At 37.8% G+C, this 16,737-nt stretch overlaps 1 protein-coding gene across 2 annotated transcripts in view; it reads right to left on the reverse strand.

Annotated features, from left to right (window-relative positions):
- TRIQK (triple QxxK/R motif containing) overlaps window positions 1–16,737 on the reverse strand; it is a 156,721-nt gene that overhangs the window by 93,772 nt on the left and 46,212 nt on the right. The window contains exon 4 of one of the 2 annotated variants that reach the window (XM_059863563.1): window positions 4,361–7,450. The exons of the other annotated variant lie outside the window; for it this stretch is intronic. Within the exon in view, the coding sequence (XP_059719546.1) occupies window positions 7,337–7,450 (114 nt within the window). The 3' untranslated portion in view covers window positions 4,361–7,336. Of the gene's footprint in view, window positions 1–4,360; window positions 7,451–16,737 lie in introns of those variants that run through there. 2 annotated transcript variants of the gene reach the window in all.

Genomic DNA, 16,737 nt, shown 5'->3' on the forward strand with positions numbered 1-16,737 from the left:
AAGAAGCTATATTTGACCAAACTGCATCACTGAAAAATAAAGGCCACTCTTCTATTAATTAAAGGCAGCTGATTTATGAGAGGCAGTTTATGAGAAAATAAAAAATTCAGATGTATTCTCATGAATAACAGTCATGTTTATAACTTATTTTAATGTGAACTCAAAAACCTCCATGTATAAGTGCAAGGACTGTCAAATATAATTCACAAGAACAGGCTGCTCTTCAAAATAAACATGTATACCATGTACTGGGAGAATGCCTCCACATAAATTGACTAACTTTAAATTAATTTGTGGCTTTGGTAATGATCTAAAAAAGCACTCTACTCTCCTTTCTGTTTAGTGCATCCTGTTATTATTGGAGCAGCAGAGACTGAGTGGAACAAAGGCAGAGTATTGCCTGAGAAGAGCAGTTCAAGAAAGGCTAGGATTAATGAACACATAAACATAAACACGGTCACCTGCATTCAGGAACTGTTTAGGGCAGCGAAATGTAGAGGGTGAGGAATTGTAGAGGGTGATCTTGTCCCCCAATGAGTTGCAGCTGGACCAGTTGCTGAAGACTGGAGGCAGGCCTGATCTTGACAGGCTACACCAGTAATCAGTAAGAACTACTGCTACATAAGAGTAAGGAAAGAGGAGGGAGAGGAGTCAGATTACTGTGAGGACCGGGAAAACTCAGTGTGTAGACGACCTGCCTGTGAGGAACATTAAGAAGGTATGAAGGTATTATTTCTGATAATATGAAAACCTTGTGCTATGATGATGATAGAATCTGTGCTATCTAAGACAACAGCAAAACCCCATGATACTGTTGGTAAAACAGCCCTCCCTTAAGCAGACAAGCACAGCACCTTAGCTCATCTTAAGCTGAAGGAAGTAATCAGAAGGGAAGTAGGGAAAAACCAGAGTTTCACCATGCTTGTGGCTCTAAAGGCTCCTCAGGCAAGAAAGGCTAAATAAAGCTGCCCTGAATTCACAATTTGCTGTCCTCACCAAAACAGAAAAAGTTTTAATACATTACACAGTAATAGTGACTTGAGGCCTCTTCAGCTTCAGCCAGGTGAGAGCAGGTGAGATGGCAGGTCACTCCCCAGCCCCTCCTTGCAAAGGATAAGGGTTCATACTTTCAAAGAGCAGTAGGCATGAGTGTGGCATTCTTTGACTGGATAGGAGTCACACAGACAGTAAGCAAAACAACTATGCAGAACAGCTTGAAAAGAACAACAGAAGACAATTTTTCTGGCACCTTCCTGGGAACCTAATAAATAAAAGTGAATTTACTTGTGGTAACCAATGAGGCACCAGTAATGGTAGGAGATTCACCCTGTAGGTTAAGCTCTGCTCTATTCTTTTTGTAGCCTGTCCAAAGCAACCCAGGACTGCAGTCCTACTCTAAACACCAGCAGCTACCCACTGAGCAGGAGAGATGCTTTAGGAGTGCAGAATCAGCAAAAGGGCTCCCCTGCCATTTCCCTCCACATCCCCCCTCTCTGCTAACAGTCTCACAGGATAAAGTGCCTCTAGAGAAACGTGGACACTGCCAGTATCAGAACATTCACATTTAACTCTGTTTCAGACACACAAAACTACTCTATCTTAGCATAATGTGACTTTTTTACACATGAAGGCAGCAGCAACTACTCTGACCTATGCTTTGTGTAAATCCCCAAATCCTGTTTCTTTCTTACTTAAATAAATGACCCATTGGTCCAAGAAGAAGCTGCTTTGCTCCAGACACCTTTATTTCCTTGTGGCCCTTTCATCATCCTATGAAAAAGAAGTTGTGGTAGCTCTGACTTAGCTCTTGAGCAACATGAGCTGTGAGGTGGTTGGCTCCTGGAAGAACTGACCATTTTGCTTTGATTTTCTTCCAGTCTTGTTTCTGGAGGAAGTGCAATAGAACTATGACATCTGTTTGTCAACAAACTTCATATTCACCTCCTGTGGCTGCACTATTTTAAATTTCTACAGTATCTTTGTGAAATGGCAAAAATACTACTAAAGATCTCTATGCTGCTCAGTTTTTCCATGGTCCAGCAAAACAAAGGTCTTTGTAGCTCATATTTGTAACTGATGTGGACATACTCCTTTTAGGGAGAGTTTGGGCAAGGCATGAACTGTGGTCCAGGGTGGAGAGCTTTTCTATGCTGTATGTAGCTATGGAGAATAAGACAACAGAATCAAGCCTATTGATTGACTAGTCAGGTATTTATTAGTTTTTAACATGCAAAACCAGTACAATAATCACAGAAGCTAGAAAAAATGTAGCACTGAAAAAAGTATTCATGCAGAATGAGTATTGTACTTGAACTATCCTCCACAATCATCAGTCAGTCTGTCCCAATATTTATAGTTCATCATTACAACTGCCAAAACTGGCAACCACCAGGATTGTTGTCTCAATTAAGGACAGTAAACAGATTGTCCCATTTTTTTTAATGAAAAAATCTAAAATGTAATACTTCACAGTTTAACATGTTTATTCATTTAAACGAGCTAAAAAATAGTGGTGTGACATCTGCTTGAGAGACACTGGTACCTAACATTTTGGCTGTCTCCCCACTAATTTCATTGTGATTAAGGGGGGATAAAAGGATGAGTAGAGGATTCTGTCAATTAAATGAATTGATGAACTGCAAAAAAAAAAAAAAATTTTCACTCTTGGAAATGTGTAAAAGAAATACATCTATGAAAATGCATTATAGCAAACTAAGAGGATGATGGAGAAATGTACTGCAAAATATCTCCACTGGCTCTTTCAGGAAAAAATATTGTAAGCATAAGATCACAGATAATCTTTGCCAATTTATTCATCTCATGGCTTCACTTCCCAAAGTGCAGGCATAATCCACTGTAAAATCTTTTAGGATGCAGTTCCAACATCGCATTTCTGCTGTCTTATTTATGTGCCATACTGTTATTTCCTTAGTCATAAGCACCACTAATTACTATGCTACTGTAAGTAGAACTTGAAATGCGATCAAGATCTGTAGTATCTTTTTTGCTGGCACTCTAACTTGCCTACTCTGCTTTTCAAGTACAGCTCTCTACAAAGAATTGTCCTGAATGCATTTGACCTTCACCAGCTGGCTCAGTTGTGCTTTATAGGGACAACAATCCTTTATCAATCATCACTCTGCTGGGAGCTCCTAGCAGCATCTTCCTTCTGAAAATGGCAGCATTCAAAACTTGGCCCTAAGTCAGCAGATAAGCCTCTTCCATGGTAGCAACCTTCATGGAACAGGCATGAACTGTTTTGTAGGGCTTCCACTGTGCTTTCCTTTAGTAGAATTGTTTAAAACCTGTGTTTTCAAATAAAATTTATAGGTCAGCTGCTCTAGAGGACACCTAAGTAAACAGATGAGTTTGCTTATGTTGTAGCTACTTGCAGTTATGTGTTGCAGCACCATCTCCCAGTCTACATGTCCTGCTAAAGACCTGCTACAGCTGGTCTGATGCATGGAAGGAGCTGATTCTGAACCACATGGCGTCTCATATGACATGCAACAGTGAACTTTAACTACAACTTTTCTTCAAGAAAAGTTTAAATGTATCTCTCGGGTCTCTTAGGGAAATGCTTAACATGCCTCCTAAGCTTCCAGTAAAATATATTTATGGATTCTAGGTAGCAGAACTAGAGCCTTTCCTTGGCAATGTTCACTAGAAGCACTAGTAGAAATACTAGACTGAGGCTTCTGTCCTGAGATGGTCTACATGCTGGCTCTGCTTTTGAAGAATCAAAGAAAAAAGGAAAACCATCTAGGAAGATTTACAGAGCAAAATCACTTCTGGAAGACTGTTATGCCTTCCTAGCCAGAGATTCTTCCAGACAGGACATCTGCTCCCCCCCACAGCACAAGGACTCAGCGCAGGCATCTCCTCCACAACCTCTACTAGAAAGAAATTCAGTTTACTGCAGGAGTAGAGGGCAACAACTGATGTCTACCTTTTCCTTCGGGTGAATATCTTTGGAAAAACTCATTAAGCCAGGTTTGCCACGTAAATTATTTGATCAGCAATCCTTCTTTGAAACAAGCATATAAAATTACTGATTTTATAATGAAAAAAGTTTTGTACACATGAAGGGATAGAGCTGCATGAATCAACTCCAGAAAGAGATCTGATCTATTAGTATTGGGTAGGATGCCAAAGGAAGTTCTCTTCATTGTCTTTTAAGTATTTATAGGCCACATTTAGTTTTATATGAGTTTAGCAGCTAGAACTGCCTAAAGTAATCCAGATATTCTAAAACTGACATCAGTGCTCACTTTTGAACATTGTGCTGTTTACATTGTTTTAATGTTCTTTCAAATGTATACATAATTCAGTATGCTCAAAATTAATAAGAGAACAAAAATAGAAAAAAATCATTTATTAATAAAATAGACACCGTGCAACTCATACAAAGATAGATGGTCCAAAATCCAAAAGGCATATTTCAATCTTAGACATAATTAAGGGCAAAATAAGCCACATGTCCCATTAGGAATTACTGTACTGATAGGAGAGGAAGTGTATTTGCTGCAATATTTACCACATATTTCTACATATACTGAACAGAAGTCTACCTGCTCTAAGCAAAAAGAAATTTTCCTGCTACATGAGAATATCCTTTGAGTACCTGAAGGGAGCCTACCAAAAAAATGGACTTTTTACAAAAGCATGTAGTGACAGCAGAAGAGAGAGTTGATATTGAGAAAAATTTATTCTGAGGGTGGTGAGGCGCTGGAACAGGTTGCCCAAGGAAGCTGTGGATGCACCATTCCTGGAGGTGTCTGACACCAGGACAGGGCTTTGAGCAACATGCTCTAGTAGAAGGTGTCTCTGCCCATGGCAGAGGTACTGGAAATAGACGGTCTTTTGCATCCCTTCTAACCCAAACCATTCAATGACACAATGATTTTATGATCTTTCATGCAAATGAAAAGACCTAATCCAAACAAAGCCAATAGACAAATGGCAAACTGCGGGCAATATGGACTCATAAGCCACACACTGGGGAAGCTGATAGAATCACATATATGCACACTTCAGATTTGGTCTGATTCCCAGTTATGGGAAATGGAATATTCCTGTCCTAGGAACTTCATATTCATAAATTTGACAGTAAGAATTGCTTGCTTTTTAACACAACCAATTGAGAGAGCAGGTTATGAGAGAGAGAGAGAGCAGGTCATTGAGAGAGATGACCTGCATGAAGGGAGTAACTACGTATCTTTCTCAGACCATACATGACCCAGAGAGCTATATGCTGACATTAAGGAAGCAATCCCTCCAGCATGTTATAGAACCTAAAAACTGCTAATGTAGAGTAACAGGAGAGGTCTGGATCTTCTGTCACATGTGGTTGGGTGCTGGTGGAGTTAAAAGTAAGTCACATGCAAGGAGACAGCTTGTGATATGCTTTTCCCTCCACTGGAAGTTGGGTCATGTGTCAGATAATGTTTCACCATAAATTCAACATGTTGGGAGGTGTTTGGTCAAGTGTGCAACTAGTAGTGCACTGTAAGTCATATGCATACAAAAATGTTAGGATTTTGTGTCTGTAAGAGTCATATGTAGAAAATGAGATATATTTGCATATATAATTTTCTCTTTCATATATTTTTCGGAAGACTGTTGTACTCTGAATTTCTAGAGTTGTTGTTTTGCATGGCATAAAGTGAACAAACATTATGACACATATGAAGTGGATCCTTAGAGACTCATAATGTATATGGTCATAGTTACTATATGGTTTAAAAATTAACTGTATTGATCCAAGTTTCTTAAGTGGTGATAATGGGACTGTGTCAATTTAAAAGAAATATATTTTCCATTATAATATTTGATGTGATTTGTATCCCTTTGTCTTCAAAATCACTGTAAGAAATCTTAGCCAGGCATCTCAGGAACAAGACAGTAAATACCTCAGTTGCAATTAAATCTAACATTCAGCTCTGAAATTTATGTCAAAGGCAAAACCAAGCCTCAGAATTATGAAAACTTTTCTGAAAGTCAGTCTGCCTAAATTTCCTTGCGACATTCAGCACCAATGGCTCTACACGTTCTTGATATCAAACTGAATCGGAACCGAATCTCAGTCTGAGAAAGACTGACCACACTTTTAAGGGGATCAAAACAGTCTTTACATCCACAAGCTCAGTTATATGCCAAACTCAAAGCAGAAGAGAATAAAGCCAGAATTTTAAAGCTCCCTGCAGCTGCTCTGACACAACAAATTCTTCAAATGGCTTTTGGCTATCAAAAGGAACAAAAATGCTATCTACAGTGCCTAATTTGAAAGGTACTTTGCAAGAACTGAAGGATGTAATGGAGCCAAGATTTACCAGTTATTAGTATGCCAGGAGAAAAAGTGTTTTCTTGTTACTTACAGTCTCTCACATTAGTTTGATGATTAAAATGATTGTATAGCTGGAAAGGAATGTTTTTATACAACATGCCCCTAATAGGTAGAGCAAGTTGATACCAAAACCATCAGGAAGAGCATAATTAAAACACAATTTTGACTTTATATTAATAGTAGACCAATACACTAATTAAAACCAACATTGACTAAACTTTCTATTTACACTAGTTCAGACAGCACAGGAGGCAAAGAACTGTGTTTCAGAAGCATATGCGAATGTTAGAGCTTCTGTCATCCAGGTGCCATTTCTAACAGAACACATGTGTGCTGAACAGTTGGCAAAAGAATGAAAAAGATTACTGTAGATATATGGGCACACAGAATCTGGAATGACAGAAAATTAAGTCCATATAGAAGGTGACAGACTGCTTGTAAGAAGATATTCTTTTCCTACAATTTCTTCCATCTTCATGCATGCGCACACATGCGCAAGAAAGATTAAAAGGGAGAGAAAGGATGAGGGTGTTTTGATATATTATGAACACAAATGAAGAAAAGACTTTTCATTTGGTATTTCTGCTTTCTTTTCAGAAAGGAACAGGAAACTAATATGGTTATTAGGAAGCTCTGATTCCTAAATTCAGTCAAGGCAGGCACTCCTGTGAAGTCAGCATCAATACCCATGATAATAGTAGCACCTGTCTTTGACATCAAAGTTCTCTGCCTGAGAAAAACATAATGTAAACAATAAACTTCATGTATTGTACTGTTGCTCCTGGCTGTGGTGTTAGACAAATACACTTGGCCAGGCATAAGTGTTCTTAATTTGGAGACCTGGAATGTGACTGATGTATTGCAAAACTTTCTTATGAATTTGGACTGCAAGAAATGGCATCGTTTACTGTCTTACAGGGAAGGGACTGTGTGTTCCTATGTAGTCTTGTTGAAGCTGAAGAAATCTTGATGATAGATTCATTGCATCTGCTAGTTTTCATCTGGATCCAGATCAAGGTCAACTTCACTGGAAACATTAAGATAAAAAAAAGCATAGAAAGCCAACAAAAATACCAGTATGGCTGTAAGGACAAGGGCAACTTCCTGTAGAAATAAAACAAAAACAAAAACCTGTTAGAAATAATACCATATTTTCAGATTAATCAGGAATAAATATTATTTCTCTTCTACAACGCACATCAAAATAAAATCAGACATAATTGCATAAGGCATTGATACTTTAATGATTTCTCTATTGTGGTTACCATTCCAAGTGTTGTAGAATCCATTCACTTAATGAAGATTTTGGTAAGTCTGATATACCATCAGAAAGATGGTATTTAGCTTAAAAATCTTTAGTCTTACCTAGAAATAGGAGCTTTATATAGTTTTATTATCCAATTCCTTCTTTTTTAAAGGAAAAGACAGAATTCACAAACCACAGTTTTGAACACAAATTTAAGTTATGAATTTACACTGTGAATTTTGATGTTTTCTAGCAATATGTTACTGCTTTTTGCCAACAAATTTGTAATTTTTTAATGAAGCAAACACAGTATGGTGGAAGTCAATGAAAATTGCTACCTCTACCTCCCAACCTCCTGGCATGCAGTACAACATGGAACTACAAACACCCTCAGAATTGGATTAAACTTTTCTTTCTTCAGCTCTGCAATAAGGCAAAAAGCACAACAATTTGCACTTGCCTCTCTTCCCATAAAATATTGCAACTTGCTGCATCTTCCTTAATTAACATAAAAGAGACTTCCAAAGTATACATGATTTATAGCAGCTTTCAGAAGCAGAAAAATGTTTTTATACTACACATTATACTCATTATGTGACTGCCTATCATCTTAAGGCTGGACTCTGTAAAAATGCAATTATAGTACAATCATCCTCTTAATATTTCTTCTATTTCCTGTATTTCTTTCCTTTTTATTTCATTCAAAGACACTGTATTTCTCATTTTTAAGTTTTTATTTTTCTGTAAGAAAAATAAAAACACTTCCTATAGTGTTGACTCCCATTTTGCTAGACAATGAAAGATGAAATATAAGTTTGAGAAAAATCCTTATGCCCCTTCAGCTCACAGAAAGTATGACTATGAAGCTAACAACTTCTACTGCTTGACTCCTGATCATCATGATGAACTCTTAAAATTATGCACTTGAGATGCTCCAAAGTTTAGTTTGTACCTTCAAACCCACTTTCCCTCTAAGGAAAGCAGCAAAACTTCCCCTCCAATTCTCAGCTTCACATTAAGCTATAAAACAATTACATCAGAACAATACCAATATACATTTCAAATGAGAGAAGAAAAAAAGTTCAGTGATTTTATAACAACTGATCTGAATGGGTACAGAAGATGTCACATCAAACCTACTCTGTCAGTGGGACTGAAAGAAGATGCCTACAATGAACTAAGACAACAAGACACCCTTTACTGTCCAAGGACAGAATCTGTCCATCCTGTGTCCTCCAAGAGGCCAGGTGAATTCTTCTCAAAAATTACCATTTCTCCCCTTAGACTAGAAGGGAGTGCAGATGGTACCTTGTGTGTGCACTGTGGGATTAATCCTACCCAGCATCTCAAGGCTGGTGGTGGCTTTGTGACCAGCATTGTGTTCACTGACATGAAGGAGTTAAAACTGTGCATTTCATTTTTTTAAGTCTAGCCCATAATCTGGCATTCTTCTATAGAGCAGCATTTAATTTGCATTTACATGAATGCATTATATAGTTTATCAGAATGTTGGATCAATAATTCAACATATGCCATCTAATAAATTTTGAAATACTACTGCCTAGTTGGCATATGTTCTATAGGAGCATATTCTTTATTCTATAGAAACCTTTGCTTTCTATTTTATATGGATGATTGAGATGTACTTTAAATTTGTTTTACCACATTAAAATTGCTCCTGCAAATTTGCCGAGGCTGTTGGCTACAGATTTCAACTACATTTTCTCTTAGAACTGTACCATCCTCTGAACTTCATCCTCCTGATTTCATGATTTGATTTTAAAAAAGTACATCTAATTCACTCATATATTAAAGGAAAGTGATTTTTGCTTTGTTGCAGTTGCAACACGTCAGTATCTCACAAAAGGGCATGGCAGCATCAGACAGGTTTCATTTATTTCCTTGTATCCACAGCTGTGCTCCCAGACCCATCTGGCCACACAGCTACTAATCTTAAGAGGATGTAATAAACAAGTGACATACAACTGCAGGCTCCATCTGCTCAGGAGAGTGGACAACAAAACCACACAATGCAAGCACCATTCGCACTTGACACAGAGAGCAAATTCATTCCAGTATTAAAAAGTTTTTTCCTTGTTTAGATGTCACACTTCCCACGCTTTCTGCTTTACAATAGGGTTACCTTTCCCCTCTGTTCTCCCCAGTCTCCCTCCTGAAATGCTGTGAGTAGCAGCAGCAAACTTTTCAGGAACCTTTGCATTAAAAATTTGTTTCAAAGGAAGTGGAATTGGGAAAATTTTGAGTTTTATTCTCAGGCTGCCCAGTAACTGCTTGACAGAAGCAGTTCTTTAATTCCTCTGCCTAAGTTTCACAATGACTAACACTGTGATAACAATACTATTTCCCTTGCACAGCCATTAGGAACTGTGTGGGTGGATCAGTATTTATTATCCCTGGGAATGAAAAGTCTTACTAAAACTCCAGGTTTGAGAATTATGCAAGAACCTTAGTTTTGAATTACTGAAAAAAAGCAGAGTAACAAAAATATAAAATAAATGGCCTTACAAAGGACATCTGGCTCTCAGCTAGGGATATGCAATCTCTTAAGAATTGCATCCATTTTATGGACTTTTATAAACATAAATTTTGCAAGGTAAATAGCAAATGAGATGCTGCACCACTGTACTGTACTTGCAACAACATATATATATTGTCATTTTAATTTGTTTTATACTTTTCAGGCTTTGTTATTTGTATTTTAAGTCATGCATAGAAATGAAATGTTAAAATACTCCCTGCTTGGCATATCTAGCTCCCTTTCTCTTGCACTTTATGGATCATCCCCATCATCCTCTGCAAAATCCATTTACTCAAAGGATTTTACCATGAATAATTAAAGAATAGAGAAAAAGTTCTATAGAAATAAACTTAAAATGATCAGAGGGCACTTTCTCCTTTTTTTTTCTTTTATATCATGGTACAGAACACTAGGAAACAACATTTCTATTCTCAAATCCCAAAGTACAGTCATAGAAACCTTTAAAAAGGAACAGAATTTTCTATTTTATTCTCTTACATGTAGAATAGCATATGTAGCACCCTACTGATTTCAGTTTGGTTAAGTTTTCCAGAAACTTTTCATAAAGGAAACGCAAACCATTACAGCATGATGTAGATTTAATTCTCTTATCATTTTTTGTCAGTTTTATGTCTCTCATGCCAAAATACTTGGATTATGTCCTCAAATTCACCCTAATGGAGCAAGTGGCAGAGCTGGGATCTAAACAAGATTAATTAGGAGAGGGGGTGAGGAAAAAATGTTAGCTATGACAACACAAATCTGGACAATATGTATGGCATTATCATATCCTACCCATATAGAGAAATACCATATTTCCAGGAAATGTCTGGAGGAGGAGTTTACACGTCTTTTAATTGTCCTTCAAGTAGAATCACACCTTTTTTACCTGAAACGTGCTTAAAATTAGGTGAAAGAGGAGCACAAATTGCTCTCTTTGAATTGCTAAATTCTCCCTAGCTCTTTCTGAAAATAGACAAAAAGAAAATCAAGCTGACCAAGCATACCTGTAAAAATAAATATATAGGAACTGACAATCTTTTTATCTCATATAGGTTTTAACAGAAGAGTTTAGGTGGATATTTGCTGTGACCATGTTTTAGAGTTTCAACAAAATTGTATTTATAAATGAATGTTTACTTCCTTAATGCAGGACATTCTACAGCTAACAGAAGGCAACAAAAGTAATTTATGAACTTTTATCCACACTTTTAGGTTCCAATTTTTACTGTGAAAACTTCAGATGGAAGAATCATTGTTGTCTCAAATAATGAGAACAAGGTACTATTAGAGAGTCATCAAAAACACCTGGCTATATGCCTACAAAACAACAGGATTCATTTTTAAAACAGCTAGATGCAAAAGAATACATACAGGTATCAAAGATGCATACAGTACTTATGAAGAGGAGTATTCTGCCTTGAAAAACTGTGACTCTAAGAAGGTCTTTGGATTTCATGAGTAACTACTCCCCCAGTGTGATTTCTGGATGTACAAAGGTGGAGGGATTTCCAGCAGGGAGATGACCAGTATTTATTTTATCATAGAGAAGAATTGGAGGTAGTTTGGTTACAGCATATAATTACATACACCTGTATTTAAGTACACTGTGTGGGGTCCTTTTATCCTGTTTACAAGAAACTTTCAGGGCCCAGCTGCAGTTAGGTAAGTTCAGCCTTGAACTAAGATGCCATTTTCTAGGAGCAAGAATGATCAAACATTCTTCAGCAAAATATGGACTTCCATATCTGTGAGTCCTTTATCAGCTGATCTCCCTCAAAAAAGTATGTTTTTATTTAGCAATTGGAAAGAATACTTCAACTTTGGCTTGTGTGAAAAGAAGGACCTGGCTGCCAGGAGTCAGCAAACTCAGCTCTCCTAGCTGCTCCTCTCTTTTAGGGTCCTGGGAAAACTCAGATTACTCCCATAGTCACTGCTACATCCCACAGGTTATTAAAAGTAATAGCACCCTATGTTAAACTGCTCAGACTTTTTTATATAGCATCAAAAGTTTTCAGATGTTGACATTTTCCTCCAATTGTATTGATTTCATTTCCAGGATTTGAGGTTTTGCTGTTGTTGATTATTCTTTGAAGTGCTACAGACTGGTCCTAAGTAGAGACATCAGAAGTTTGAGAAAGACAGTCTACTTCTCCAAGCTGGTATAGAAAATCCTCCTAAGATTTTGGTGGGTGCATCTTCTTCACATCTCAAACCACCATGATTATGATACTTATGCATTCAGGCGAGACAAGGATCTGATTTTGTTCTTCTCTTTGTACGTGTTGTTTCCCCTCCCTTTCATTTCAAGGTCAGGGATCAAAGCCTGGCTACAGGGATAACTGGGAATATCACACTTTATCTGCTGCTGGCACGTTAAGCTGCTCTGCATTTTGTGAGACATGTAAGTTGGTTTGAAGACCCAGTATTTTGGCCATTACAGAGTGCTAGGACTTTGCAGAAAGTATTTGGATGAAATTTTATGATCTGTAACATACAGAAGTGCAGATCAAATGATTTAATAGTCTCCTGTGGCCTTAATTTCTACAAAGCTATGAAACTGTATCTTGACAAATGTAGTTCACTAACTTAGCAGATTATGAACAGCATGAAATTGGAGAATATCTTTTGTTGAAATGCACCAGGAATGTGTTGTTATCTATTCCTATCTAACTTGTTCCAGATGAGAGAAACTCTCCATAGTAAGGTATCTAACTACACAACAGATTAAGCAGATAAGCAAAAGAATGACAGACAGTAAGCTCTCACTTTGTTTAGGAAACATTTTTTCCTTAGCTGAATCGATGTACTGTGTTGCTAATAACTCTCTGTGGAGTGATATTCTGCAGTCAATAATGTCTTTGTAAGTAGTTTGCAAATACTACTGTTAAGATTTGTGCCTACCTTTCAAGAAAAAACTTCATCACTTGTTCCATGGACTACTGATTTGTTCTTGCAGCTGGTGGAAAAAAATCTCTCCCCAGGAACTCCCATAACTTTTGGTCTCTGCATATCAAACTTCAGCTATTTGGGGGCCAAGCTTCCACACTTCTCAAACCATTTTCTGCTTGTCACCCTCCTGCTGGCATGTTTTCCTCACCCAATGAGAGCAGAGCTAGCACCAGTGGTGGAAAGGCCTTCCGGCTCTACTTGGGAAGGATGAACAGCTGGGCTTCCAGCAGCACAAGCCCCATGTGGGGGGCCAACAAAATGACCCAGAGAAAGTTCAGAGGCTCCCTATTTGGTACTGCTACAAAGGATTTTGCCTTATCCAAACACCAGGAGACATATAGCACATTGCTTTCTCTTGGAGCTGTTTCTCGAGACTGGGTCCTGCTTTTCCAAGAGACACAATGTATTTTGGCACTGTCTACATTAGTGTCACATATACAAACAGAGCCAGTACAATAGCTCTGCTACAATATTTAATCTTTAAATATGTTTAAAGAGCAAATATGACACACCAAGTACTAGCATGGTCACCCTGCCTGAACTAACTTTGGATAGTTATTAGTACTCAGCTGCTTCTCTGACATTATTAACACAGATAAAAATCCCTCATTGGGGAAATTAAAAAGTACTAAATGCCAGTGACTGAAAGAAACTTTGTTACTTTAAACCTTGCATTAAAATGACAAGGCAATCAAAGTTTGACAAGACAAGCTAATTAGTATGCCAGCGATGAAATGTGAAGAATCTCCAGGGGATTGGTTCTGAAAAGTTTTATGTCATTTATAGGGCCTTTTCTTAAGCTAATGTTGTCAGCTCTTATGGTGAAATACACAACAGTTGAATTTCATTATCCTCGTTGAAATTAAGGACTAAAATCCCTTCACTATTTTCTAGTCCTCTTTTTTTCTGCTCTAAATACTACACTAAGTCTTAGTTTACAGCCAGGCATGTAATTTCTTCAGAACACTAATGCAAAACAACCCTAGAGTTATCAATGACTTAAAACAGCCTATTGTTTTTAGTGGCTGTACGGTGCTTATTGTGTTAGCTTATTGTGTGTATGTATTTCACAGAACTACAAACATATTCCCCTTTCCCAAAGAGTTTATACTTTTACATTTATCCTTCCTCTACAATATTTTTATTAGCTTCAAATTAGCTTTTTATCATAAAAGGTTAATTTATTTTGAAATGCTGCATACTGCATTGTGTACTGAATAGATACGTATATAAACAAAGCACATTCCAAATACACGTATGTGTCTGGTTTCTTCTCAAAGACTTACAAGAACTTTGGATATTTCTATTTAAAGTGCCTACTTATTACATTGCATTGTAGTTATATCACTTTTTTTTTCCTCTCAACACAGATTTAAGTTAATCAATTGCTACAGCACAGAATTAGGACCTATATAATAAAAAAAGACTAAAATCCCAGCCTTTGGAAGGTCAATCATGTTGCTTATTACCATTTCTCATGCCAGGGAAAAGGAGGAGCTCTTAAGAGACAGTGGGGAGTGGAAATGGTTTTCTGCCTGGTGTGGCAGGTGAATTCCCTGCTGACCTACCTAACCTCTCCAGGTGCCCTTAAACAACAGATATGAGACCCTGGAATCTGAGGACCAGGGAGATGAGAATGGGGATGAAAATCCATCCAGGTTAGAGGGGTTGCCTAGGGCAGGGCAACCTACCCTGCAGATCAAAACCTCCTCAATTAAGAAAAAAATAAGGGTATAGTCATTGGTGACTCCTTTTTGAGAGGAATGGAGGGCCCAGTATGCCAGCTGGACCCAGCTCATAGGGAGGCGTGTGAGCCTTGGGGAAATCACCAACAAACTTCCCAGCTTGGCATGGCCCACTGGCCATTGCCCCCTGGTTTGCCAGGTTGGTACATACAAAGTCCCAAGACTAAGGATGATCAAGTGGGACCTCAGGGCATTGAGACAACTGGTCAAGGGATCTGAAGAACAAATTGTGCTCTCTTCTGTCCTGCCAGCTGCTGTCACACCAAATATAAGTTGTCAAGAATTATTTCAAAAATTATCCAGAAAACAACAGAGGAGGATTTAGGATAGGTGTGGAGGATGGATATAAAAAGATGGCACTTGGCAGCTGGAGGATCTTAACGCCAGACTGCGCAAAACAAGCCGTGCTCGAGAGAGGGGTATAGGTTATGGGGCTTCACAACTAAGCCTCTCCAGGGGCAAGGAAGGAGATTTCCCTACAGACACTCCAGGAGCACCTACTGCCCATGGTGAAGTTCTGCTGCTGGAGGGATTGGGCAGGGTGAAGAGCTGTCACTGTGAAGTGGGAAGGGGAGCACCTTTACCCCAAGACATTAAATATACTTCACTTCCATGTTGAGCACTGTGGGGTCTAAAAGCAGAAGTGCAGAGTTTACTTTACAGAAATTGCCCACGTTCTGGTAGAGGTATTGTAAGATTTACTAAGCCTGAGGTTGTTGGCATTAAGCAGGCTCAGTGAGAAGGAAGTATTTAAAAGCCCTGCCTTCCTTCCCCTACAAGCAAATCCCCAAAGGGAAAGATGCCCAACTTACCTTCCTTTTTGCTTCAGCTCTGCCAGTTTTTTTCAGCAATTTGGAAGCAAAATAAATTACTGTAATCTATGGAGACAATCCATATTTTTTTTTTAAGGTCCAGAAACACAAAAAATATTACAGCCGGAAGAAAATATTTTAAAGACTTTTTTTTTTTTTTTTTTTTTTTTTTTTTTAAGGCAGAAGCAGAATTCTAAACCTGAGACATCACACACTGCAACTAGCAGAACCCCAGAAACACATCCACTCAGGACCTGGAGAGCACATGTGCACCTTGATGGCAAAAGTCCTTTATTCACTAATACTCAATTCTTCATTACTTATAAGATTACACACATGCTTTCCCATTCCCCCTCATTTTTAGGAAAGAATTACTTAAGAAAATAAGGAAATGAAACAGGTTTTGAAGGACTAAATCTCACACTCTTCTCACTTGTGAAAGACATGCAAAAAACGTGTTCATTTTAAAAGAATTAGGCTGTACACTAAGCCTCCAAGTAGAACATCACTTTTAAAAGGTCACGCCATTGAAAGAAAAATGAAAAGAAAAAGGAAAAATTTAATAAGAAAGGAAGGAAAAGGAACTCAAAAGGTTAATAATTTATCCTTTAAACAAAAAAGGCAATCTACTTTTTCTCATTAAAACCTGACACACAGCACTAACTGAGGAGATTATGTTGTGAAAACATACTGCATCACACGGTAATGCTTGATCGAGATCAGCAATCAGGAGCAAAAAGAAAGCACTGTTTCGTGATTATAATAGCAAATTCTGGAAGACAACCAAATACATCATCTGGCAGCCTAACAGCTGTTACAGCTTGGTAGTAATACCTTGGCATTTGCTATAAGCTATAACTTGAAAAAATTGATTTCTCATCTGCCAGAAACAAGAAAATGTTCTCCTTTTAACATTTCTGAAGTTTCTTTTACTAGAGTACCCAAATAATAGATCTACTTTTTTATTTTCCTCAGGTTTTACTCTTGCTGTTAAGTTAATAGTGTATCAGTTAGATTAAAAAAAAATAAATCTGAGGAAAAAAATACTAGAGGCAACATAATAATGTGTGTTCAGACAGGTCCCGTTTTGATGACAC

Source organism: Haemorhous mexicanus, chromosome 1 (genome assembly GCF_027477595.1).
Source record: "Haemorhous mexicanus isolate bHaeMex1 chromosome 1, bHaeMex1.pri, whole genome shotgun sequence".
NCBI lineage: Eukaryota > Metazoa > Chordata > Aves > Passeriformes > Fringillidae > Haemorhous > Haemorhous mexicanus.